The following is a 25,239-nucleotide window of genomic DNA, read 5'->3' on the forward strand; positions in this document are numbered from 1 at the left end:
TCAATCAATTGAATATAATAATAAAACGTGTTGTATGTGACAAAAAGTTTAAAAAATTTTTTTATATATAAATATTGGCCAAAATTTTGTTTGTTATACATATAAAAATTTCAATAAAAAATTTACATACTATTAATATAAGAAAATTGTATAAACAGATTATTTTTTCCAATCAATAATTTTTGATAATAAAACTATTATAAATTAGGCTAATATTTTAGGGTTTAATATATTGTTGATATATATATTATCACATTAATAATAATAATTATAAATAACAATTCAGCAAAAAATTTTCTGCTGACAATATCGATTATATAATAATTATTTAAAAAAAACATTGGTTTTTTAAAAACAAAAAATTATACACTAAATTAAATCAAATTTATGTAAGGGATTAAACATTTAAATTGCATAATAATAAAAAAAAAGTGGGTGTGGTTTGGTGTAACTTAAATAAGATTTAGGTGGATATCAATTAATATTAAAAAAATAATAATAATAATCAAATGACTCAAAACAAAATGTTTATCAAATATCAAGAATCCCATAAAATTAAATATATATATATATACTGTATATATATATATAAATAATTCTGTTATCATTATTTATACGACGAGATTAAATTTGTAATTATCATTAAAAAAAATAATTAAACGATAATAATAATAGTTATAATAATAATAATATGATTAATAAACAGTTAATATATAATCATTTAGTGACTGTCATTAATAAATCTGTCATTTTTTTTTCAGTCTACACCACTTCGTACTCCTTTCTAATACTACGGCTCAGAGAACAGGCAAATAAGATACCAATCAGCTGAATGATGGCCACAGCGATGGCAATGCCGCCCAAATAGCCAACTGATCCGTGAATATCGTCTTTCAGTGCTTCGATACAGCCTTTAGGAAAAAACATACACAAAATAATTAAATACTAATCAACAACAACAACAACAACAACAACAACAACAACAAATCATTGATTTGATTCAAACTAATTGTCCAAAAAAAATTTTTTTAAATACCTCTTTCGTAGGCATTTTTAACGGGACAGTCATCACCAACAAGTTTATCGTGTGAACAGCAAGAGTCGGGTACATTAACTCCTGAGCTATATCTAGGATTTTCCGTCCAATCGCTAGCATTATTAGCGCCGCAACACTTGAAACTGTGCTGAATATCGTCCAAAGCAGCGGTAATCGGTTCATCGATGGTTTGATTGTACTTTTTGATGGCCTCATTGATTCCAGTCTTAGCCAAATCATCGATCTATTATCAACAAAACAAACCAATGGATTCAATCAGATTCAGACAAACAAAACTACTAATAATATTACGGTAATAATAATAATACCTTATTTCTGAAGGCAAAGATCAGTCCGGCGCCGATCAACTCAATCAATAAGATTACTAATATGATTGCACTGAACTGTTGTGGTAGTGGTGGTGGTGACAGCGGTGGTTACACACAAAAAACAAAGACAATTAGTTTTTAAAAGATTAATATTAAAAAAAAAACAATTTCGTTAACATACGGTGGTCAGCATACAGCTGTTCTCTTTGATGGCACCGCAACAGCCGAGAAAGGCCAACACAAATATGGCAAACCCGACAATAATCAGAGCAATGGCCACATTGTTCGGTGCATCGATTATCACCTCGAAGTGATGGCTGCCAAACTTGGTCAGTGTACTGAAGCCGCCGTACAATAACAGTATGCCGAAGATCTGTAATTATCAATAATAATAGTAATAATTAGTAATACTGATGATGAAGACATCGATGACTACGACGACGTTTTGGTTCAACCATTTGTATCACACAAATGGCTGATCTGTCGTATTGTTAGACAAGAGAGAGAGAGAGAGAGAGTAAGTGATAGACAATATACTGACCACAAACACCAAATTGAATGCAAACAATAGATATTTAACGCAAGACATGCCTCCGGACACCATCTTTATGTGATAATTGTGGTAACAATTGATTGATAATAATAATAAATATTTTGATTAAATCACTTAAAATATATCCCAAATGTGCGTTCAGTTACTAACAGTTTGTTTCAGTATTAATATATAACAAAATGAATCACTAGTTTTGATGTTGTGATTGACTCTCTTTTTATTAATAATACAATATATTGCATACAAATAGTGAAACAAACAAACAAAAAACGATTGCCTTTTAGTTCAATACTATAGTAGTTGTCACTCTCCCAGTACTGTACAGTACTATACAGTAGTTTATACAGTGTATGTGTGTATTGAATATGTATATGACATTCAATTTCACAATAACTCAATGTTGAGCCTTACGGACACTATGTTTAGCTCATATAGACTCAGTCACTCACTTACTCAACATACAACACTGTGTATGTATGTGTGTGTTTATGCATGTATGTGTGTGTATGCATGTATATGAGTGTGTATGTATATGTGTGTGTATGTATATATATATATATATATGTGTGTGTGTGTGTGTATGTGTATATGTGTGTGTATGTGTATATGTGTGTGTATGTGTATATGTGTGTGTATGTGTATATGTGTGTGTATGTGTATATGTGTGTGTATGTTTGTATGTGTATGTATGTATGTGTATGTTGTTATGACTATGCTTTATTAGTCAGTGTATATGTGATATTATGATAACTCTATGTATTTATATTATACTTATATTATTATTAGCCAATCCCTATACGACATTATTAAAATAAATACCACTATATATTATCATCAAATGTTTACAACTATTTTTATACATTAAATAAATTATATTAAAGTAAACTTTTTAATAATTATAAATTTATATTTGCATAGTTGAACAGTTTTTAATGATTATTTTATTTTAACTTTTTGTCTATTTTTGTTTAGTTAGTTATTATAAAGTATTATTATTAGGATAATTATAAGCAATATTAAGTTTATTTGCCTTTGAAAAAAATAATACCAATGTATTTACTCTATTGTCTGATAGCAATATACTGTACTGTAATGATATACAGGTATTGCCTTACAATTGAATAACTTTTTTTTGTTTGTTTTTGTTTTATATAATATTTGTCATTTGACTAAAAACAAAAAGTAAAATAACTATTTAAAAAAACTATTGATTCATTGCATTAATTTTTATTATATTTGTATTATATCACATGTACTGTAAGTGTATTAATATATAGTATTTGTATGCATAACAAAATTACACGCAATGTATAGGTAATTAAATAAAAGTTTTTAAAATGGTATATAATTATTATTATTATAAAATAAAAACTACCTAGATGACAATTGAAATTTATTTTGATCAAAAAATACGCTTGCACATTTTTTTGTTGTAAAAAATATTGCAATATTTATTTAATTATGTATATATATATATATTTGAAACAATATTTATAATAAAAAAAAATATTATTTGTTTTTAAAAACAATTTATTTTGTTATCTAATTGTGACTAACTTTACTATTATTATATAAATTGCGAAATTATTATTGAAATTAATTATATATATACTATGTATTTGGATAATATAAGTAAACACTAGTTTATCATAAATGATTAAATTTAATAAATAATTATAAATAAAATATTACAAACTATGTCACCATTCATATCATATATAAATTTATATTATAATAAACTAAATATATATTATTAATATTAATATTCAACTTAAAGTAAATATTTTTGTTAGTAATTCAATCTAAATAAAATCAATTTGCCAATAAAAATATTATATTTTTAAAAAAAAATTATAATTAAAAATTACAATGATTAATATGTAAACTATTTAAACAGATTAAATATACGCAGATCCACGCGTTACATATATACGGTATATATTTACCAGTAATTTAAAAAAATCAATTTTCAAAAATATAATTTTACTTTAAACATAATTTTAACATTTCTAACTAAACATAAGCATTAGTAAAAATAAAAATCTTGTTTCTAAAAAATAAATAAAATAAAATAATAAAAAAAAGTAAATAAATTAACTAATAATAAAAAAAATATTATTAGTTAATTGAACCTTGTTGAAATTATATCATCATATTATAATTTAGTATAACATTACTATTTTTTTTTATTACTTATATATATTTTCTATGAATTGAGAGTCAATTTATTTGGAAAAGTGGAAAATTTTTGCACAATTTTTTTTATTACTATTTAGTGTTTAAATATAATATAATAAATAAAGTTTGGTTTATCCCATAAACAACACGTGACTATTGGAGCGGTTTGGTTACAAATTGCCTATTGGTTGGCGGCATAACTCTAGTGACTATAGACTCTAGTGTTTAGTTAGAAAAAACGTAAACAAAATGTTTTTCAAATAATAAGTTTTTTTTCATCGTTTAATTAAATCAATTTAAAAAAAAGTCTTATTATTATTATTTGTATTATTTTTTTAGCTGATCCCAGAAGAAAATCTACTATTTATATAGCGATGGCCACTAACGGTACTGACATCACTCATGTAACCATTGATGACGATGAGGACGAGGACGACCAAGAAGTCAAGTTAACGGCCGACGAGTGCCAGAAATTGGTCGAAGAGTTTGTGGCGCTGACACAGACTGACGAAGCGTTGGCACAGTTTTATCTACAGGACAGACAATGGGATGTCAATCGATCGGTCAACGATTATTTGGATCAATTGGCCACAGCTAGTGGTAGTGGTAGTACTGGTGACCAAAACAATAGCCGCAAACGTCATGCGATTGCCGATGAAGTTGTTGTCAGCAGCGATGATAACGACGTCGACAACGATAACAGCAATGATTGTGATATAGTCTTTGACACCAAAAAGTGAGTTATTATTATTTGATTGTCAGTTACGATGATCTCATAATTTGATCTCTTAAATGACAACAACAACCAAAATCAAGTACCAAAACATTGAAAACTAGCGATAAGTCTACCGAAGAAGAAGAAAACCAAGAAGTGGTAACCGATATCAAAGATCTTCGATTTATTTGCTGGAATATCGACGGAATCGATGAGAAGAATCTGCGGCTCAGAACGGAAGCCGTCTGTAAATTCATACGAAATGAAAAAGCATTTATTGTATTCTTGCAAGAAGTGAATCAAACGGCTGAATCCATTTTACGCCAACAACTACCCGATTATGAACTACTAACCGGTGACAGTCAGATTGTCGACTACTATACGGCAACATTGATTCACAAGAAGTCAATCAAATTAGATACCAATGAAATCATACCATTCCATGACTCGATGATGGGTCGCAATCTACTGAAGACAAAAGTTTGTCATTTTGTTGTTGTCGTTGTTGTTGTTGTTTGTCTTGTAATATCAAAGCTTTGATATTTTTTTAATGGTATAGATCTCTATTGGCAACAAATCTGTCTATCTATTGAACACACATCTGGAAAGTACTAAAGACTTTGCCGACATTCGTGTCCAACAATTGCGAAGAGTATTCAAACTGATGACCGAATTAGACCAACAATCGACAGTCATTTTTGGCGGTGATCTCAATCTCAGAGACAATGAAGTAATAATAATAATAATACTGTCGATCAAAATCTTTATATCTTTAAAATCTGAATTAATAATTGTAATTATTGCTTGAAAAACAGGTAGCAAAATGTGGTATTCCTCACAAAGTATACGACGTCTGGATTAAGACCGGCGCCCGCAAAGAACTGGAGTACACATGGGATATGACCCGAAACGACAACTTGCAGTTCATGGGCGCCAAATACAAGCCGCGACTTCGGTTCGACAGAATATATGTGAGACCATCGACGGTGGCAGCGGCGGCACCCGAAGTCGAGGCCATCCGTTTTGGTCTCATTGGTTTAGAACGGCTCAAACCGCACGTATGCTTTCCCAGTGATCACTGGGGACTTACTGTTCACTTCAAAATCAAATAGTTTGATCTCATTTAATATATATATACAGTAAAATCAAAAACATTTGTATAAATTGTTTGTTTTTTTTAAAAAACCGGTGTTTTATTGATTATATATCGGTATGAAAATAATGTACAGTATATTAACGATACAATGTTTTTTTTATAAATGTGTGCAAATAAATTGTTTTACTTTTTTATATATACTGTATATACATATAAAACATTATTATTTTGTTATTTAGAGAATGTTATACAAAAAAAAATTAAATATTTAATTAAAATATAAGATAATTAGTAAACAAACCAAATAATTGATAGCAATTAGTTTGATATCCGAGTTTTTGGTCCCATTTTTTCGTTGTTGTCTATCCTTCGGACCAAACTCTTTGCTCCTCTTATCCCAATCGCAGCAATGCTTTTCAAGTGATGTTAATCTACAGCAAAATCTCATAGTCTTGGACTCGAAAAGTCGCGGACAATCAAACACTTCGGTAACATTTTCGTTACCATTGATGGTGACTGTGGTCTGACATGTCTCTCCATTCACGGCTATACCAAAATAATTGGATTCACATTTAATTGGATCAATTGTGTGATCAATCAATTATATCAATATATATATATATATATATATTATAAGGGCACATTAAATTGTATTAAATTGTAAACTTACCATTGAATAATGCGATAATTAAAGTAAGCAATAGTAGAAAAATTCTGTCATTCATAACTACTACTACTAATGTCGATGAAATATATCGGATGTGATCTTCAATTGGGTGACACCAACAGGTTTTTGAAATGTTTTTTTTTTTAAATGATAAAACGTTTAAATTATCAGCGATTGAATATCAAATAACAATAAAAAGCTATCAATGATTCATCGCTGATTGAAAAAATACTACTAAATATTATATAGTATAATATATTGAATAATATGATATGATAAACAATGTGTAACCAAAAATAATTATTGCATATACAGTACAAATGCAATTTTATGGTATGCAATACATTGAATTGTTTTATTTATTTTTTATACCAGTATACAAAAGTTTGGTTATTACAAACATTATTATTATTATTATTATTATTATTCAAAATTACTAATAAATCATATAAATTTTTTAACTATTGTTAAAACTAATTCAACAAATAAATGTATATTTTGTTGATAAAAAATAATAATTGAAGATTTTGTACATATATTGAATTACTTATACCTCACTATTGTTAGTATAGTTATATTTCATGATTACTTCAAATTTTGTTAGACACCCATTGTATATGCAATACATTAATATTATGTAATTTTCAAATATACTAATAGTTAATTTTAATGCATTACTATTATATATTATTGTTGTCTGATTAGTTTGGATAGTATTTATTTTTTTATTTAAAGTTATTTTATTTTAATTATTTATAAATTTTTAATATTTTTTTATTAGTTAAATCCTATTGAATCGAAAAGGCAATTAATAATTACAAACTAATAAACTAAAAATAAAATACTAACATATTAATGATATTTACTGGAAAAAAAAGTTTAAAAACATTTTATAAACAAATTTATTAATAGAGCATTTATTTCACATATAACTTATATTTTTTTAATGATTAAAGATATTAGACTAAATAATTAGATATATATATATATATAAGCAATTGATTGGAAAACTAATAATTAAAAGCAAAAGTTTTATTCACATAAACACATATAACAACATATATTAACAAAATATTAGCACATATTTCGCATATAACTGTAAAATAATAGTTGAATTACATTTTTATTGTGTATTATTTGTGTTCAATCTAAAAAAAATAGTATTTTATATCAATGCAACTTTATTTGTTAATTTTTGTAGATTAATAGCATAATAATATTTATGATTTATTTTCAACAATTTCCTAATGTCTACTAAAATATACAATAAGAGTAAAAGCATTATTTAGATTAATTAATAATTTATACCAACATTTTATGGCTATTATAAATTTTTTTTATATTATGCATTTTTTTAAGTTTAAATAAAAAAACTATAAAATATTGTTTTATCATTAATTATATAATATATAAAAACACAAAATTACTTTTAATTGATTTTGCCTAAATATAATCACATATTTACTTTTCAAAGCAATTATAAGCACTTATTTTTTTAAAAAAAAATTAATCAAATATAATCATATATTTTCATGTTTTAAAGCAAATTTATCATTGAATCGAAAACCACCAGAATTTTAGTCACATATATATCTAAAGTTACTATTTTATTATTATTAATAATTAAAAACATTATTTATTGACACTTATAAGCGTTTTTTCATTTATTTTCAAATATAATGACATCATTATATATATTTCCAAAGTTATAATTTTTTAGCTAAAATTTATATAAAAGTTTTGAAACAATTTGATAAACATTTTACCAAAAAAAAAATTTCAAATAATATAAATAATTAGGCAATAAATTTTAGTAAAAGTTGATCAAACTTATCATTGTCAATTTGTTTGATAAATGTAACCAATGGCCAGTCGGGCGATTCAAATCTAAAACCCGATCGCTTATCCAAAACCAACTGTCCTCTCGATAATTGACCGTTTAATTCAATAGTTGTCCGATAGCTTTGTTTATCAATAACCAGATCTTTGTAAACAAATGCAATTATGGCTAAAATATCCGGTGATATAATGCCTTTATATATGGGATCTAATATACAGTACAATAATAATAATAATGATAATAATATAAATTATATTAAATATATAAAATGATTAAAATTAATATATAATATATTATTATTAAAATACCTGATTTGTCTCTATTGTAATCCATTTTGTATATAGTTTTAATAAAATTTGATTTTTCTGATCCAATATTTATAATTTTCTCATACATTTCCTATACATACATAATAAATAAATAAATATATATATATATATATATATTGATATATAAAACATCATTAAATATAATAATTATTTTTTTTTGATTTGTTTAATAAATACCCAGGTAATTAATGTATCCATTGAGCATTCAACCGGTACAATAGTAATGGGACAGTTGTTGGCATTAGTTAGCATTATATGACAGGCTTCGGGATCGCAAATAATATTGTATTCCTGTGTAGGGCTCATGTTTGTCAATGCCCTGAAATCGACAGTTCCTCCTAAAAATACAATTCCTTTGAGATTATCATAGAATTGGTTGTCCATCAGATAGGCCAGTCCAATGTTGGTCAACGGTCCCAATGCTATCAATGTTATCTGTTTCCGATACTCGTTGGCCAGTCGTACCAATGCATTGACCGCATGTTCCTTCTCTAATTGAACAACAATGGGTGGCATATCTTTAGTGGCGTCGCCTAAACCATCAGCACCACAATGATCTGCTGGCAAATATTTGCCAATAATAGGTCCATCACAGCCCTTATATATTTTGATACCCTATAGGGTTATATAAGTTATATAATATTAATATATATATATATATATCATATTTGATACTAAAAAATGCCTTTAAAAATAAACTACCGATACCTCTAATAAACCCGAAGCGCGCAAAGTTAGTCCAACATTTTTGACCACATTCTGGCAGCTGGTATTACCGTGCGTACAGGTTATGGCCAGTATGTCGATCATGTTTTGCTGATGACAATATGTGGCCAGCAATATGGCCAGCGAATCGTCTAAACCGCAATCGGTATCTATAATAACCAACTTTTTTGACATTTTTACTGTCAGTTTTGTTTTATTTAGTAGTTTCTTAACAAACAAACAAAAATTGTTGTTTCGAAATGAAATTATTATATATTTTATTAAAAAAATAGCACTAAATTATTACAGTATTTATAATATAATTAAAGCACTTTTACTAATACAATAGTATACTATGTTATACTAATGTATTTATTTTTTTCTATGACTTAATTAATAGATAATTAGATTAAAATTATTATTATTAGTTAAATTTTTTATTTGTTTGAAAATATTTACTGAAATAAAAATGGTCCCACAATATTTTATTGTATATCATATAACAGTATAAATAACATGTAAATTAATACTGTATTGTAAACACATGTATAAACATTAACATATTATATACTACAGTGTATATATATATATCATATACAGTATATATAAATAATCAATATATGTAACGTCATGTAAAAAAACAAAAATCATCTAGTCAAAAAAAATATATAACAAATTTTCAACATTATTTGTTGCTTATATCATCTTAAATGATATGAATTTTTTTTTATATATATCAATATATATAAGAATATTAATTTATATATAATAAATTATAGTTTAGATTTTTGTTTTGTTGTTTAATTATAATAAATATTAGTTAATATCATATTATTATTATTATTATAGTAGTAGTAGTAGTAATAATAAAATACAATTTAAACTTTAAAAAATAAAATGTTACACTATTTGTGTATAAAAAGTAAATATGTGCTAATTTTGCCGGCTTAATTATCATTAATAACTATATTTTAATAATAATAATATAAATAATACATTGGTTATTAAAAATCAAACATTAAAAAAAATTAAAATTAAAAACTAACAACAAAAAAAGTGTCTAGGACACCCGGTATTCCCAGGTGGTCTCCCTCCCAAGTACTAACCGGGCTCGACGCTGCTTAACTTCGGTGATCGAACGAGAACCGGTGCTTTCAGCGTGATATGGCCCTAGACATTAATTTTAGATTAGCTAGATGCTTTTATTATTATTATTATTAATAATGCAATATGTATTATCAAGTAATATAATAAATTTATATATACTTTATATATAATTTATATATACTTTATATATACTATATATATGATATACAGTATATATATATATCATATATTAGGATTATACATGTATACTACAATATCTATTACACATGTACAATTGATTATAATAATAATTATTATTATTACTTGATAATACATATTGCATTATTAATAATAATAATAATAAAAGCATCTAGCTAATCTAACATTAATGTCTAGGGCCATATCACGCTGAAAGCACCGGTTCTCGTTCGATCACCGAAGTTAAGCAGCGTCGAGCCCGGTTAGTACTTGGGAGGGAGACCACCTGGGAATACCGGGTGTCCTAGACACTTTTTTGTTGTTAGTTTTTAATTTTAATTTTTTTTAATGTTTGATTTTTAATAACCAATGTATTATTTATATTATTATTATTAAAATATAGTTATTAATGATAATTAAGCAGGCAAAATTAGTACATATTTGCTTTTTATATACAAACAGTTAAACATATTAGTTAATATTTATAATTAATTAATTAATTAATATATTAAATAATAATAATAATGGGATCAAGATAATGTATTAATTGATTTAAACAGCAAATAACCTGTAGATATAAATATTATTTGGCCGATCGGAAGTATAAAGCCCAGTGATAAAACAGTGTTTTTTCAACGGAAAATACTTTTTTGGGTCCTAAAAAACATTAAGTGATAAAAATAAAAGTGCGGAAACACCTAAAACCTACTCAAATCTAACATAACATAACTGACCCCACATACATAAACATAGTGTAAAAAAACAAACTTTAATATATAGAAATTATTAATCATGCATTAAAGCACGAGAATAAAAATTATAATTATTAACAATTATAAAATAATTATAAAAACATTTTCATAATATAATTATATAATAAATAGCTAACATGTTGTTCGTTCTCAACCTAATCTAAATTTCAATGTTAACCTAATCTATACAGACTGGGGTTACCGAATCAGTGTTTGTCGCGTTACCTAACCTGGTGTTTGATCCGCAACCTTAACCTAATTATAATGGTATTACACAAATGTTAACATAACCTAACCTAATGTATTAGTGTTCGCTCCGTTACCTAACCTGGTGTTTGATCCGCAACCTTAACCTAATTATAATGGTATTACACAAATGTTAACTTAACCTAACCTAATGTATTAGTGTTCGCTCCGTTACCTAACCTCGTGTTCGATCCGCAACCTTAACCTAATTATAATGGTATTACACAAATGTTAACTTAACCTAACCTAATGTATTAGTGTTCGCTCCGTTACCAAACCTGGTGTTCGATCCGTAACCTAACCTTATTTTCAATGGTAACTTAACCTAATCTATATAATATTGGGGGTTTAAAAAAAATTATTCTATCGAATAATTAATATTAAAAATATTAATCTCGCGCTTAGTTCTAAAAATAATGTAGTATTATTAAGTTTTATCAATAGTAATATTCTCGCGCTTACAATAACAATTAGTTAGATTACTGTAATGTTATGCTATGTATGTCAGGTCAGGTATGTTAGGTCAGTTTTGAGTAGGTTTTAGGTGTTTCCGCACTTTTATTTTTATCGGAATATGTTATTTAGGACCAAAACAAGCATTTTCCGTTGAAAAAACACTGTTTTATCACTGGGCTTTAAACTTCCGATTAACCTATTATTTTTTTCTATAATAATTATTTTACAATAATTTGCTGTTTTAGCAAATAATAAATTTATTTGTTTGCAATTAATTATTAATATTTAGCTATAAAAATACTTATGATATCCATGAGTGAAATAATAAAGTTTTATTTATTTATAGTTAAATATCATTTATAAAGTTTATTATTGTTTTTAATTAAATGCATTTAAAATCCTAAATTATTAAAGTATAGATTGTATTTAACAATTGATATTTATATTTATACTAAACATAAATTCTAATATAAGTATCGCTTAATATTTTCTGTATTTAAATTTTAAATCATAAATATTTTGGACTAAAATTTAATTTTATAAATATTGGATTTCAACTTTTAATATATTAAAAAAATAATTATTACGTGAATGAGTTATTATTATGTTATTGTTAGCATAATTAGCATAATAATAATAATAAAATACAAATATATATAATTATAACGTTTTTTTAGACACTTATAAAGTACAGATCACTAGTCAAAAAAAAATTATGGACAGTAAGTGTCAATTAGTTAGTGCCACAAGTGATACCCGACTCGTCAACACTAGACAGCCAACCGATGATGACATCATTAAGCGTAGTCGTGTAACAAACGACTACATACTGATGGAAATATTGTCGTATATCGACATTCAAGACCTATTCAAATATCAGGTGATATCCAAACAGTTTAATCAATGCATTCAATCGGTACTTGAAATACAAAAACAACTGTCGATTGGTATTAGCGATAGTTTTGAAAGCGTTTGGACCTATAAGTCGTTTCTTTGTGGTAAAAGTGATCACAAATTGATAGCAAACGAGTACTACAAGAACAACATTACGGCTGCTGTCTGTCGATCCGGTAATATCTTTCAACTGTTCCAAAGTATCGGTAATTTGACCACAATTTTTGAAAATTGCATACGAGTCGAGTGTCTGGCACTGAAAGACTGTTATCTGGATATCTATACAATCAATACGATCGGTCAATATATGAAAAATTTGAAATGTTTGTCACTATTTGATTGTTTTATATCAATGAAAGCCTTCACTGGCGATGATTCCTATTATTCCAATCAATTCGACCGAATCGTACACATGTCTGTCCATCGACTCTACGATATCGACGGCAATCATAACAAAGTCATAGATATCGGTATATTTATCAAACAGTTTAGAAATATTCATACACTGTATGCTATTGTCGACAAACAGCGATCAATGAAAAGATTAATCCAGTCGTTGCCGATAACCGTACGAAAAGTTATACTAAATTTAGAGGACACGTCACTCGATCGGATGTATCTCATCAATACATTCAATGATACCATTGTTCATAGACCGCAGATCCGATCGATTCAATGTCTCAATATTGCCGACTACTATCTGAACGCCAATTCACTCAAAGTTATTACCGAAAACATGAATTTACGGCGTTTCTGGTTTAGCTGTCGATCGATTGACTGGTCGGCCATTACAACAATGGCTAACAAACTACAAGAACTGGAAGTATTGGGTATCTATTGGTCGACATTTCGCAATTGCGGACCAAATGACTACATTGAATGCCGTCAGAAGCTGTCAAAAGTCAAATGTTTGATAATTCACGACTCAATACTGACAGCGTATCTGATGAGACAATTGATTCAATTGTTTCCGATTGTCACCAAAGTTCAGTTTACATCCAATTTTGTCAGATGTGGCAATCATATGGTCAGTTGTCTTACGTGTCGTAACCTGTGCTTTGAGTATATATCTATCGCCAAAACCATCAAAACACTTGTCATTATGTTTGAAGACATAACCGACACATTTGTCAACAGTTTATATGATTATCCAAATATCCGACGATTATTGCTATTGAAATATTGGACATCAATTGAAAGCAAATCAAAAATCATTAAATATGACACTTATTTGCGACAAATCATTGTCTCTGTACTCGAGATATGCCAACAAAGGCGTAAACAAAACAATGTGTTCATCATTTGGATCAATGATAATGTAGTCGTTCCTCAAGATATCGATTTCGGCAGACATATTGTTTTCAGACGAAGCAAATTATTGTAATTTATTTATTTTTTTAAATACAAGTTATTAAAATTAATTTTACAAAAATCTAAAAACATTGTATAGAAATATATTCAATAAATTTCCGGTAATTAAATAAGTAGTGTTTTTAATATTAACAATTAAATTAACATTAATTTTGGTGATTGAAGATAACAAACACTAGAATTTATTTTGAATAATTATAAATAATAAATAATTAGTATTTTAATTAATTAATTAATTAAAAAGTTAATTAAATAATACAGTAAAAGCACTTTACTTATCAAGACTATAGATCATGACTTTAATGTTTTTGATTTAAAAAAAAATGCAGTTTTATTAGTAGTTTTAATGTTTATTAGTAGTACTGTATTAATAGTTTTAAGAAAATAATAATTTTTTTAAAAATTAATCAATCGATTTGTTAAATTCAATAAAAAATAATTATTAAAAAAAATAATAGTAAGTTATTTGTATTTATCCGATTATTTTCTAATAAAGTCATTGTAGGCCACTCTGACCAACATTGCTATTGAGACTATAAATATAATTAAAACGGATAGGTATGAAAAAAACAGTATTAACCAATTTATCGACTCTTTTTCCATATACAGGCAAAACATAATCCATGACAGAGGAAACAATCGCATTATTATCATCGATACTGAAACCAATAACAACAACAACAAAAAATCAAAGACATGTCATTGACAACAACTAACAAACAAAATGACATCAAATCTGATAATGTCTTTAACTTAAACAACTTACTTATAAGTATAATACTATTTAGACGATAAGTTTTGCTATCGTTGGGTACGTCCGACAGGTATAGTAGTTGTCGCCAATGCAAGAATATATTGGACACCTCGACTGTCAGGGCTGTCAGACAGTAGCCGCTAAAACGTTTGGTAACAGTACTGACTGTCAGACACGAAATGGTCAGTAAGTGATGAAGTATTATCTCCGACCGTCCCTTATAGGACAGATTGGTCAGCGACAGGTGCAAGTCGTAGATGAAATAGCCGTTTGAAAAGCATAACACCAAATAGGAGTTTACTGATGTCCTGTCAATCATATCCAGTGCCACTTCGGGATCTATTATCAGACTATATATATAAAAAGCATATATTGTATTATTTTATTAATGATAATATAATTTCAATCAAAAAACAAAGCAAAACATTTATACGCAAAGAGTCCCCAAAACGACGATATAATTGAATGCATGAATGCTATGGTTATGTTTCGCCACTTCCACGACTTGTATTCATTGTCGGCCAACTTTTTGGCCAATTGGTCGACCGATTTGTTGGCCGATTGATCGGTCAATCGGTACGGATATCTTTTCAGATACTTATTGAACGCCGATAGTGCCAGTGCTGTCATCATTGTTACCACAAGACCGTAATGAGACGATATTAAAGACATGACTTTTGTGTTTAAAAAATAAAATAAAATACCAATACTTGTGGTAATTTCACCACAAAATTCACTTATGAAATAACTAACAGAATAATTATATTTTGAATTTTTTAAAATTTGATTTATAGCGAGACTATACAGTATATTAAATCAATAGTAATATTATTATTGTTGATATTAATCAATGAAAAAATTTCTACTAATAGGTAATTAAAAACAAACACGAGATTTATTTAAATTTTCAAAATTTGTTTGTTTGTTTGTCCATAACAACAAAAATAGTTTTACTATAATTTTATGTGATATTAAATGCAAAAAAAATATATAAAATAAAATAAATAACTAAATTATGACCAAAACTATTGATGTAAAGAGTGAACCAAAAGAGCTGACAGAGAATAAACAGAATAATATGAAAACAGAGACAAAGACTACGAAAGGAAAATCAAAGGAAAACTTAGACAACGACGACAAGACTAAGAGGAATAATGACAATAACAACAACAACACCACTGATCAGACATTAATTGATAGCAAGAAGAAGCCATTGTCTCAAGACATCAAATCGGATGCAAAGACAACAACGACTAATGACACAAAAAATACGGACCAAACCAGTGACGTACAGAAACACTACAATCGTGACGTCTGGTTTGTGACCAGCAGTTCGGCCAAAGCAAAGATCGCTTCCCGAACAAAACAGTTGGAAAAAATTTCGGCCGAAATACTGGCCAATCCGGATGTGGCTCACGAAGAGAAAGAGATACACCGATATCTGTGCGGCCTATTAGCCAAACTGGACTGTACTGTCCATTCGTCTTATATTCATCCGACGGCTTTTAAGGCCGAATTCAAGCCGAATAGTAAAACGAATGTCACTGTCGGCCTGATCTGCGAGTACGACGCCGTCAAAGGTTTTGGCCATTCAAAGGGCAACAACTTGTCGACTGAGGCCACGATTGCTACCTTTCTGGGTATTCGTGAGGCCATGAAAGCCGATTCGCGATTATTGGGAACAGTGATCATACTCGGGACGCCTGCTTCGGAGGAATCGTCCGGCAAAATACGTATGTTGAAGGAGGGGGCGTTCAACGATATGGACGCCCTGTTTGCTGTCCATCCGTCCAATTATGACAGTTTGTGTCCAAAGTTTTATTGTTCACAAAAAGTTTGTTTTATTTAAACTTTTTAAAACTATATGCCTTTATATGCTAATTGTAATCATTTTTTAAAATGCAAAACCTGTAGATTCGGGTAAACTTTTTCGGCATTTCCCGTCACATCGACTGTCTGAACGTGAGTCCCGGCGAAAATGCTTGCGAGGCATCGGTTCTTTGCTACACCAATGCATTGGCACTGTCAGCACAGGTACAGCCCCGTTGTCAGATCCACTGTATCATCAAACGGTGCGGCGATGTTGACTATCTGGTACCGAAAAAAACCGAACTAGTGTTCAGTGTACGGGCGCCGACACTTCACGAGTTAGACTCAATCAACAAACGTATTGTCGACTGCGGCGAAGCGGCAGCTCTGGCCACTCGAACCCGAGTAGAGTTTCACTTTCCCGACGACGATATGCACTGTTCGGTCAATCATAACAGCGTTTTGGCCAAAGTATTCAAAGACGAAGCCAAAAAATTGGGCATCACTTTCAAGACCAACACCACTACTGCCGCCAACAACAACGATAACGACTCGGACATCATCTACCGGACCACTGATTTAGGAAATGTGTCGCACAAAGTGCCGCTCATTTACCCCGCTTTTGCGATCGGCTGTCCAGAAGCCGCCGACACGTATGTCCACAGTCGGCAGTTTTCGACAGCTGTGGCCAAAGTCGATGCCCAAAAATATACAATCAAAGCGGCAACAGCTTTGGCAATGACTGTCATCCGATATCTTTTGGACGATAGTATCCGACAAAATGCCAAAAAACTATTTGATAGCGATTTTCAAGCACTAAACAAATGTTTGATTAAAACGGTTGAACAAAAAGTGGTTAACAATACAGACAAGAAAAATGAAAAATAATAGTTTTATTTATTTTTTTTATTATATATTTAATATATTAATATAAGTTATGAGTAGTGAAAATTATTTTTTCTTAAGTTTTATTATTTAATATATTATAAATATTATAAATTATACTAAATATTTAATTTAATTATAATTATTAATAAATTGTTTGTTGAAGTTTAATAGTAAAACTATTCGATTATCACAAGTTTAGGTTATTTTTAAGATTATATTCAATAGCTTTTGATAATTAACATGTAGTTTAAGTTTATTTCTAATTAGTTTTGAATAGTTTTATAGATATATTTATATATAAATAGTTAAACTATTTTTGTTTATTAATTTAATCGAGTATTGGTCGACAAATAGTCATAATTTTTTGAAATTTTATATAATAAGGATTTATATTTTTGATAAAAGTTATAGTAAAGTATAAAATAGATAATCAATTAATATTAATACAGTAAAATGTTTATTATAATAGTAAAAAATTATAATTAATTATTTTATTACTACAAATAACTAAAATGTACAAAAAAACTACAAATACACTAAACTTATGTTTTTTAAACTAAACGGATTTATCAATTGATTAATCACTATATGAATGGCAATGAATAACTGTTTTACGATTACAATAAAAAAAATAATTACAGAATAATAACAATTTAGTAACTATTATAGTAAATTAACACAATTAAACATATAAATACAAATATATAGTTATTAAAGAATAAATTTAAAGAATATTTTTTTTTAAATATATATTTTACAGTAAACTAAACAAATTTTTTTGTCTCATTACAAAATTACAGTATTTTGGTTAAAACAATAAAAAAATAATAATAAATAATTATAATGTTAGGCCCTAACTATCTAATTATTTGCAGAAAATTATCATTTATTTATTTTTTGAACATTTGTATTATTTTGAATAAATTTATTTTAAAAAGTTTGAAATCAAATTATTCAACAAAAAAAACAAACAAATAAAGATATGATTTACAGTTAGGTCAACAATATATTTAAAAATGTTATAAAATTTAATTATTTACTATAAATTACTGTATAATTTAAATCAGTTATACATTTTGTTTTTACAATTATTGTCATAAAATTTATATAATTAATTTTTTCCGGACATTTTTATTATTATTACTAAACATTCAAATAGTAACTACGTTCAGAAAAATGTGATAAATTATAATATCTGTTATATAAAATAAATACATATATAATATTTAAAAATAAAATATATAAAATTTTTAAAACAATTATAAATTTTGTTTTTATTTTAATCATTAAAAAGTTTTGCAACAAATTATTACGTAAAACAAAACTTTATAGATGTATATGTAAAATATATGAATTTATTATATTTTATATATATATATATATATACAGGTATATTATTTCTATTTCATAAAATATTATATTTTTAACCAATTGTTTAAAGTAATTAATTTTAAAATATTTAATGAAGTATTCAAATAAAATTTAAAAAAAAATTTAAATTAATATATTAAATGACTCTAACAAATGTTTAAAACTAAAAAACAATTCAATTAATTATCATTGATTTATGAATTTCTATTATATTACAAATCTATTAAATTATTTTATTTAAAATTTTTTTGCTCTAAAGAATCAATGATGAAATTTGAATTAAAAAAAAATTATTAAATATTTTATACAATATTTTTTCAAATATTAAAGTTTATTAATTTAAAAATAAATAAAAATAAAGTATAAAACAAATGTTTAAAATAATTAATTAACGTTACAATATTAATTTTTAAAAACAAATTTTAAAACTTGTTATATAGTTACTTAGTTTTAAGTAATTAATTATTACTTGATTAATAAAAAGTGAATATAAAATTTTTATTTTTTTTTTAAATAGACAAACATATATAAAGCGGATATTTTTGTCATACTATTAACAATATATATTTATATATATATTTGAATGAGTATTGAGTTTACTTTATTTAAGAATATATATATATATATAAATAAATATTTTAGAGAAAAAATATATACTAATTATTGAAAAATGATTTATTTTAAACTATTTTCATTAATTTCATTATTAGTATTAGTATTTTCACAAAATTTGTTGGCCTTTGAATGCGGACAATCAGCTATTAAGCGAATAGTTGATGGAGACGATTCAGTGGCTACAGCCTGGCCGTGGATGGCAGCAATATATATTAAATCTTACGACAATAATGGGAATTTAGAAAAACCTAAATTCATTTGTGGCGGCAGTATAATTGATCACCGATGGGTTTTGACAGCCGCTCACTGTGTTTATGATAATAATCAAAATCTAATAGATAAGGAGCTAATAGAAGTATGGGTCGGTGAACACAATTTAGCAGATGAAAAATCAAATACCATGATGAAAATAAAGACTGAACGAGTAACATTCATAATTTTATTATTATTATTAAAATTAACAATTAGTTATTTTTTTGCATTAGATTATTGGCTATAAATATTATTATCAACCAACATTCAAACATGATATTGCATTAATAAAATTAGCTAAACCGCTTCATTTTAAAGGAAACTCATATATACAACCCATATGTCTTCCAGATGATGGCGACAAATTTAATGTCTACAATTGTACAGCAACCGGTTGGGGCCGTGATAAATTTAGTGGAAGTAGTCAATCTAATTTAAAAGAAGTAAAACTACCAATTATTTATGATAATGAATATTGTAAATCAGAATGGCTTAAAACGTCTTATAAGATGTATGCTGACATTGATAAAACCACTCAGCTATGTGCTGGCTATAAACACTACGACTCTCGTAGTGCATGTAAGGGTGATAGTGGTGGACCACTTAACTGTCAAAGGTCTAGCCGTGTTTGGGTGGTTCAGGGCATCACTTCAATGGGTAATTATTGCGGTGAAGATGGAGTTCCAACTGTTTATACCAATGTTGTCAGTTATGTCGATTGGATTTATAAAACTATGAAAAAATATAAAGATTAATAATAATAGATAATAATTTRACTAATTTGCTTATATCTCGTATATTATAAATATAAAATATTTTTAAAAAATTATATACATATATATATATTAATTATATAAGAATGTTTTAATTTTTAAAAATAATATTAAATAAAATTAATTATCAGCATTAAATTATTGGAAATAACAAAATTTTTATTAAAAATAATATGGGTAGTTTTTGAACTATATTTAATTAAGTATAAGTTTTTTAAAAAAAAGTTTATAACTAGCATATATCGTCTATTATATGTGTGTTATCCCATTTTGCAACTATTTTTTTTGCTATAATTACCGATAACTATACTAATTTAGTTGCTTTATAATAATAATAACATTTAATTTATATTTATTTAAAAAATTAAATTATTTTCCAATTTAATTCATTGAATTTAACCATTAATATTTTTCTACTATATAAAAGATATCAGTTTTTATATTATATGATATATATATTTTTAAATGATTCAATTTAAGATATATTTGTTATATAAATATTTATAGTTAACATACAAACAAAACAAAAATGACAACAAAAGTATTACTTTTATAATTTTATGTTAAATTAATTTGAAAAAAATATGTGGTTTTATTTGATTTATTACTAAAATTATTGTTTAAAAAATAACTAATTTATATTTTTTTTTAGATTCTACTATATTATATTAAATACAAAATAATCAATTATTTTTAATGGTTTCTAAAATCCAGTCAATATGTTTGGCCACTGGTATCCAATACATTGTTTTGGTATTATCTGCACAGTCTATTGTCCACTTATTAGTGGCCTCTCTACCGACATATATACCAATCAAAACGGCACGTCCCTTATAATCATCGATATACTGTACTAAACCGCCACCGAGATCACCCTATTATTTTAAAAAAATAAAATAAAATAAAATAAATATTAAATATCATAAAACAAATCATTGAATTTGATTTTTATAATAATAATTATATTGTCTGACATCACAACCGGTTGAATTCAATATCCAGCCTTTCGGATGGTATGAACATAGAAAATGACCCCGACATTCATGATTTGAATTCAATTGGACAGTTGTCTTCTGTAGGACAGTCGGCGATATTTGCCATTTGAAAACAACTAGCGGTTCGATGCCAATTGGTATATACTCAGAGCCACCCCAACCGTACATTGTGGCCAATTCGGCCCATGCATTGTAGATGGTATCGTTGGCCGGCAAACATAACTGGTTGACTAGTAGCGGATAATTTAGACCATCACCTATATTATCGTCGACACTGTGCTCCAGTTTATACAGTGCTATATCGTACGGACATATTTCAAGTGTATTATTGTAGAGTCGGTGTCGAAATAGATGAATGGTTTGCACCGGTATCATGACACCACTTTCCCGGCCCGGTTTGCTGGACCTTAAAAATACACGTATTCTTGAAAATTTATTTGGATATCTTTTACTCCTAAATATACAGTAAAATATATATCAATAAAACAATTATAATGTTGAATATATTCATTGTATTTATATATAAACATACGGCTTAAATGTATATTATAGACAGCCAGCAAAAAAAAGTATTGTTTTTAATGCAGTTATACATACAGTATATAAAATGTTAGTTTTATTACTCAATTATTATTTAGTTAGRTTGGTTAGGTGTGGGTRTGAGATTAGTAAGTGGTTGGGTGGGTGGGGGATGGGTTTAGGGGCAAATAATTTTCTACTGGCTGTCTATAATCTACATTTGTTCAAAAAACATACCCATAGTTACAACGGGCAGCCGTTATGATCCATTGTTTATTGATTAGACTACCGGTGCAATCATGGGTAAAGATAGACCCGGATGAATCGTATTTAATATAGACTGTCCATGGTGATTCACTATAAACAGCATCACTGCCACCATATATCCTATTAGTAGTTGTAGTTGTATTAGCAAACAATAACTGTTGTTTAGTACTAATTGTATCGATAAGTATTGTCGAGCTATTAGTTTCCGGATGTTTGAAACATTTTGATTGCGGTTTCACTGTTGTCCGACTTATCATCCATTGATAGCCACAGTACGGACTGGTAATACCTGAATAGTTACCGATTTTAACATARGCTGAYAAAATGTTTGATATATTGATAATTATAGTAAAAATAATCAGACAAAAYAGTAAAAACAATTTCAATGAATACATTTAAATACTCTAATAATAATATATTGTAATTATTGTTATTTGATATTATTATATATATAGAAACCGGTATCAAATCATCTAAACTATTACGGGTAATACAATTGATGTTTTGATATACCGAAAAAAATTAATAATAATTTTAAATAAAAGCTAACTCACGTGCTTCACGTGATTTTACGTGCAAATTGAAAATTACTTTTGAATCAATTCATTAAAAAATAAAAAATTTTGTCGACAACTGATATGAATTATAATTTTTTTTCTCTCTCTCTCTCTCTCTCTTCACACACACACACACACACAAAAAAAAGTGATTATCAATTGTATGATCCATCGGAACGTTATATCATTGACTGTATTGTCGGTACTGTTGTTGATGTTATTGTTATCAATAACTTCTATGGGATGGTCGGTGTCGGCGACGGCGATGACAACTCATGAAAGTCTACAACAACGACAACAACAACAACGACAACATCATCATCAGCGCMRACACCACAGTCGTCACCAATTGGTTCGGCGAGAAGTTGCTGCGACAGCCGATTGTAAACAGGCCACCGATAAAGTRGGCAAATGTTTTCAGAAAAGATGGCGATCTATTGCTAGACTATCACAATCGGTAGGTCCAGTGAATGTCAATCCCAATGCGTGTTGTTTGATTCTGGAGGTTCACTGTGCATTCAAACCGTGGGTAAGTTATCAACTATTACGTCAATTGGTTGTCCTAAAAACCAACCAACCAACCAACTGATCCAATATAATGATAGGTCAAACAGTGTCTGAACAGTACAGCAGATGATGAGTTCAACAACGAAATGAAAAAGTGTAGCGACAATGGATTTACGGCCAACGATGCCAACTGTATGGCATTGAATCCCAATGAATCAGTTGACGAATGTAAAGAGTTTGCCCAATGTTTTCTGGTCAGACCTATTGGCAGTCCTACCGCAGCCTCTATCGCAATATCGGGGCTAACATTACTTTTGATGTCTGTTGTCATTGTCATCATCGTTGGTGTTATCTCATCAACGGTTGTCTATTGAAAACATACATTCAGCTAATAATTATAAATTATTTTTTTTTTTTAAATTAAAATACGATAATAATAAAAACTTTTCGAAAAAATGCATATCAATAAAAATATTTTTAAATTTTGTTTTTTTAAAATTAATAAACAAACAAAATATTTTTTTTTATTAAAAATCAATTTGCATTTCAATTTTATTCAATTAGATAAAAATAATAATAATAATAATAATTGGTTAGTAGTCTAAAAAATCTAATTTAAAAATAATATTAAAATCATTAATCAATGATTTTAAATACTGATAAAATAACAGCAAATATATTAAGATTGAAAGGCTTAAGAAGCAAACAAAACCTAAAGTACTGATCGATTCAAGTAATCCATATCCGGGTCCGGCGGCGCCTAACCGGCCATTTTCGGCAGACAGCCGTTCAAATTCGGCGACGATAGTTTCAACTATCGTATTGCCTACTGTTTCAGATAACCGCCCATTTTCGGCAGATAACCGCCCATTTTCGGCAGATAACCGCCCATTTTCGGCAGATAACCGGCCAATTTCGGCCTCTAGAACCGTCATACGGGTCCTTACTATATGAAAACATTGGCCATCATCTATAGTGTGTACTAATGAGCACGCATTGCAAACACCAAATTGACAGACACTTTCGTGAGTGCCGACAATAGTTTTAATTGTGCCGACAGTTGGACAGCCACTTTGATGTGCAAACTTGCAGTTGATTGTAATCATATCCAACACGTGTCGGATGTGCGCTTTATTAGATGCACGCGTTTTTCGGGTTCCGCCGGCGCCAACAGTATTTCCACATTCGTGACACGAATTATTATTAGCCAAACATATCAGGCATAACAGCTCGTGGCCGCACGCGCTCATCACGTGTTGATTATCTTCATCATAGTGACAGCAAACGAAACATAGAAACGCTGTCCACTCGGGAATGTTAGCCGTCGTCGGTGTCGACTGTGTACTACCGATGGACACTATTCGTCTCATATTACCAGTCATGACAATAGCTTTTTTTTTTGGAGACAATAATTATATGAAAAATATTAGTATAGACTACAAAAATACTGTAAAACTATTTGCAATTGATTTTTTTTGATT

General features: G+C 27.9%; 9 protein-coding genes and 2 non-coding genes across 11 annotated transcripts; 5 read left to right on the forward strand and 6 right to left on the reverse strand.

The window, feature by feature from the left end:
* Positions 1-209: 209 nt before the first annotated feature.
* On the reverse strand, positions 210-2,369 carry LOC128954536 (leukocyte surface antigen CD53-like). The gene is made up of 5 exons (XM_054300124.1): positions 1,907-2,369; positions 1,547-1,738; positions 1,366-1,440; positions 1,037-1,280; positions 210-911 (listed from the first exon to the last, which is right to left on the reverse strand). Exons 1-5 carry the CDS (start codon positions 1,967-1,969, stop codon positions 763-765), a joined length of 723 nt encoding a protein of 240 aa, XP_054156099.1. The 5' UTR covers positions 1,970-2,369; the 3' UTR covers positions 210-762.
* A 1,877-nt stretch (positions 2,370-4,246) lies between these two features.
* On the forward strand, positions 4,247-6,073 carry LOC128954534 (tyrosyl-DNA phosphodiesterase 2-like). The gene is made up of 5 exons (XM_054300122.1): positions 4,247-4,336; positions 4,436-4,832; positions 4,913-5,291; positions 5,371-5,541; positions 5,627-6,073. The coding sequence occupies exons 2-5, from the start codon at positions 4,471-4,473 to the stop codon at positions 5,921-5,923; spliced, it is 1,209 nt and encodes a 402-aa protein (XP_054156097.1). The 5' UTR covers positions 4,247-4,336; positions 4,436-4,470; the 3' UTR covers positions 5,924-6,073.
* A 102-nt stretch (positions 6,074-6,175) lies between these two features.
* On the reverse strand, positions 6,176-6,735 carry LOC128954612 (uncharacterized). The gene is made up of 2 exons (XM_054300215.1): positions 6,578-6,735; positions 6,176-6,453 (listed from the first exon to the last, which is right to left on the reverse strand). The coding sequence occupies exons 1-2, from the start codon at positions 6,630-6,632 to the stop codon at positions 6,176-6,178; spliced, it is 333 nt and encodes a 110-aa protein (XP_054156190.1). The 5' UTR covers positions 6,633-6,735.
* Positions 6,736-8,370: 1,635 nt separating this feature from the next.
* On the reverse strand, positions 8,371-9,681 carry LOC128954613 (inosine-uridine preferring nucleoside hydrolase-like). Its single transcript, XM_054300216.1, has 4 exons — positions 9,452-9,681; positions 8,921-9,358; positions 8,723-8,813; positions 8,371-8,621 (listed from the first exon to the last, which is right to left on the reverse strand). Exons 1-4 carry the CDS (start codon positions 9,641-9,643, stop codon positions 8,371-8,373), a joined length of 972 nt encoding a protein of 323 aa, XP_054156191.1. The 5' UTR covers positions 9,644-9,681.
* An 824-nt stretch (positions 9,682-10,505) lies between these two features.
* LOC128954669 (5S ribosomal RNA) lies at positions 10,506-10,624 on the reverse strand. The gene has a single exon (XR_008484488.1). It is a non-coding gene; the product is annotated as a 5S ribosomal RNA (ribosomal RNA).
* Positions 10,625-10,924: 300 nt separating this feature from the next.
* On the forward strand, positions 10,925-11,043 carry LOC128954670 (5S ribosomal RNA). The gene has a single exon (XR_008484489.1). It is a non-coding gene; the product is annotated as a 5S ribosomal RNA (ribosomal RNA).
* A 3,904-nt stretch (positions 11,044-14,947) lies between these two features.
* Positions 14,948-15,940, reverse strand: LOC128954614 (TLC domain-containing protein 2-like). The gene is made up of 4 exons (XM_054300217.1): positions 15,639-15,940; positions 15,218-15,555; positions 15,032-15,110; positions 14,948-14,984 (listed from the first exon to the last, which is right to left on the reverse strand). Exons 1-4 carry the CDS (start codon positions 15,875-15,877, stop codon positions 14,948-14,950), a joined length of 693 nt encoding a protein of 230 aa, XP_054156192.1. The 5' UTR covers positions 15,878-15,940.
* A 193-nt stretch (positions 15,941-16,133) lies between these two features.
* On the forward strand, positions 16,134-17,902 carry LOC128954523 (xaa-Arg dipeptidase-like). Its single transcript, XM_054300111.1, has 2 exons — positions 16,134-17,039; positions 17,120-17,902. The coding sequence occupies exons 1-2, from the start codon at positions 16,221-16,223 to the stop codon at positions 17,900-17,902; spliced, it is 1,602 nt and encodes a 533-aa protein (XP_054156086.1). The 5' UTR covers positions 16,134-16,220.
* Positions 17,903-19,979: 2,077 nt separating this feature from the next.
* LOC128954615 (plasma kallikrein-like) lies at positions 19,980-20,905 on the forward strand (the record flags this gene model as incomplete). The annotated part of the gene is made up of 2 exons (XM_054300218.1): positions 19,980-20,312; positions 20,374-20,905. Coding segments are annotated over 2 exons (855 nt in total), but the record flags the coding sequence as incomplete, so codon positions are not given.
* Positions 20,906-21,596: 691 nt separating this feature from the next.
* Positions 21,597-22,978, reverse strand: LOC128954616 (chymotrypsin-like elastase family member 3B). Its single transcript, XM_054300219.1, has 3 exons — positions 22,665-22,978; positions 21,888-22,362; positions 21,597-21,788 (listed from the first exon to the last, which is right to left on the reverse strand). The coding sequence occupies exons 1-3, from the start codon at positions 22,949-22,951 to the stop codon at positions 21,597-21,599; spliced, it is 954 nt and encodes a 317-aa protein (XP_054156194.1). The 5' UTR covers positions 22,952-22,978.
* Positions 22,979-23,425: 447 nt separating this feature from the next.
* On the forward strand, positions 23,426-24,132 carry LOC128954617 (uncharacterized). Its single transcript, XM_054300220.1, has 2 exons — positions 23,426-23,780; positions 23,857-24,132. Exons 1-2 carry the CDS (start codon positions 23,466-23,468, stop codon positions 24,130-24,132), a joined length of 591 nt encoding a protein of 196 aa, XP_054156195.1. The 5' UTR covers positions 23,426-23,465.
* The last annotated feature ends 1,107 nt before the right edge of the window (positions 24,133-25,239 follow it).

This window comes from Oppia nitens, unplaced genomic scaffold, assembly GCF_028296485.1.
Source record: "Oppia nitens isolate AA-2021 unplaced genomic scaffold, nextdenovo-longstitch-racon4-pilon3 scaffold28_pilon_pilon_pilon, whole genome shotgun sequence".
Taxonomy (NCBI): Eukaryota; Metazoa; Arthropoda; class Arachnida; order Sarcoptiformes; family Oppiidae; genus Oppia; species Oppia nitens.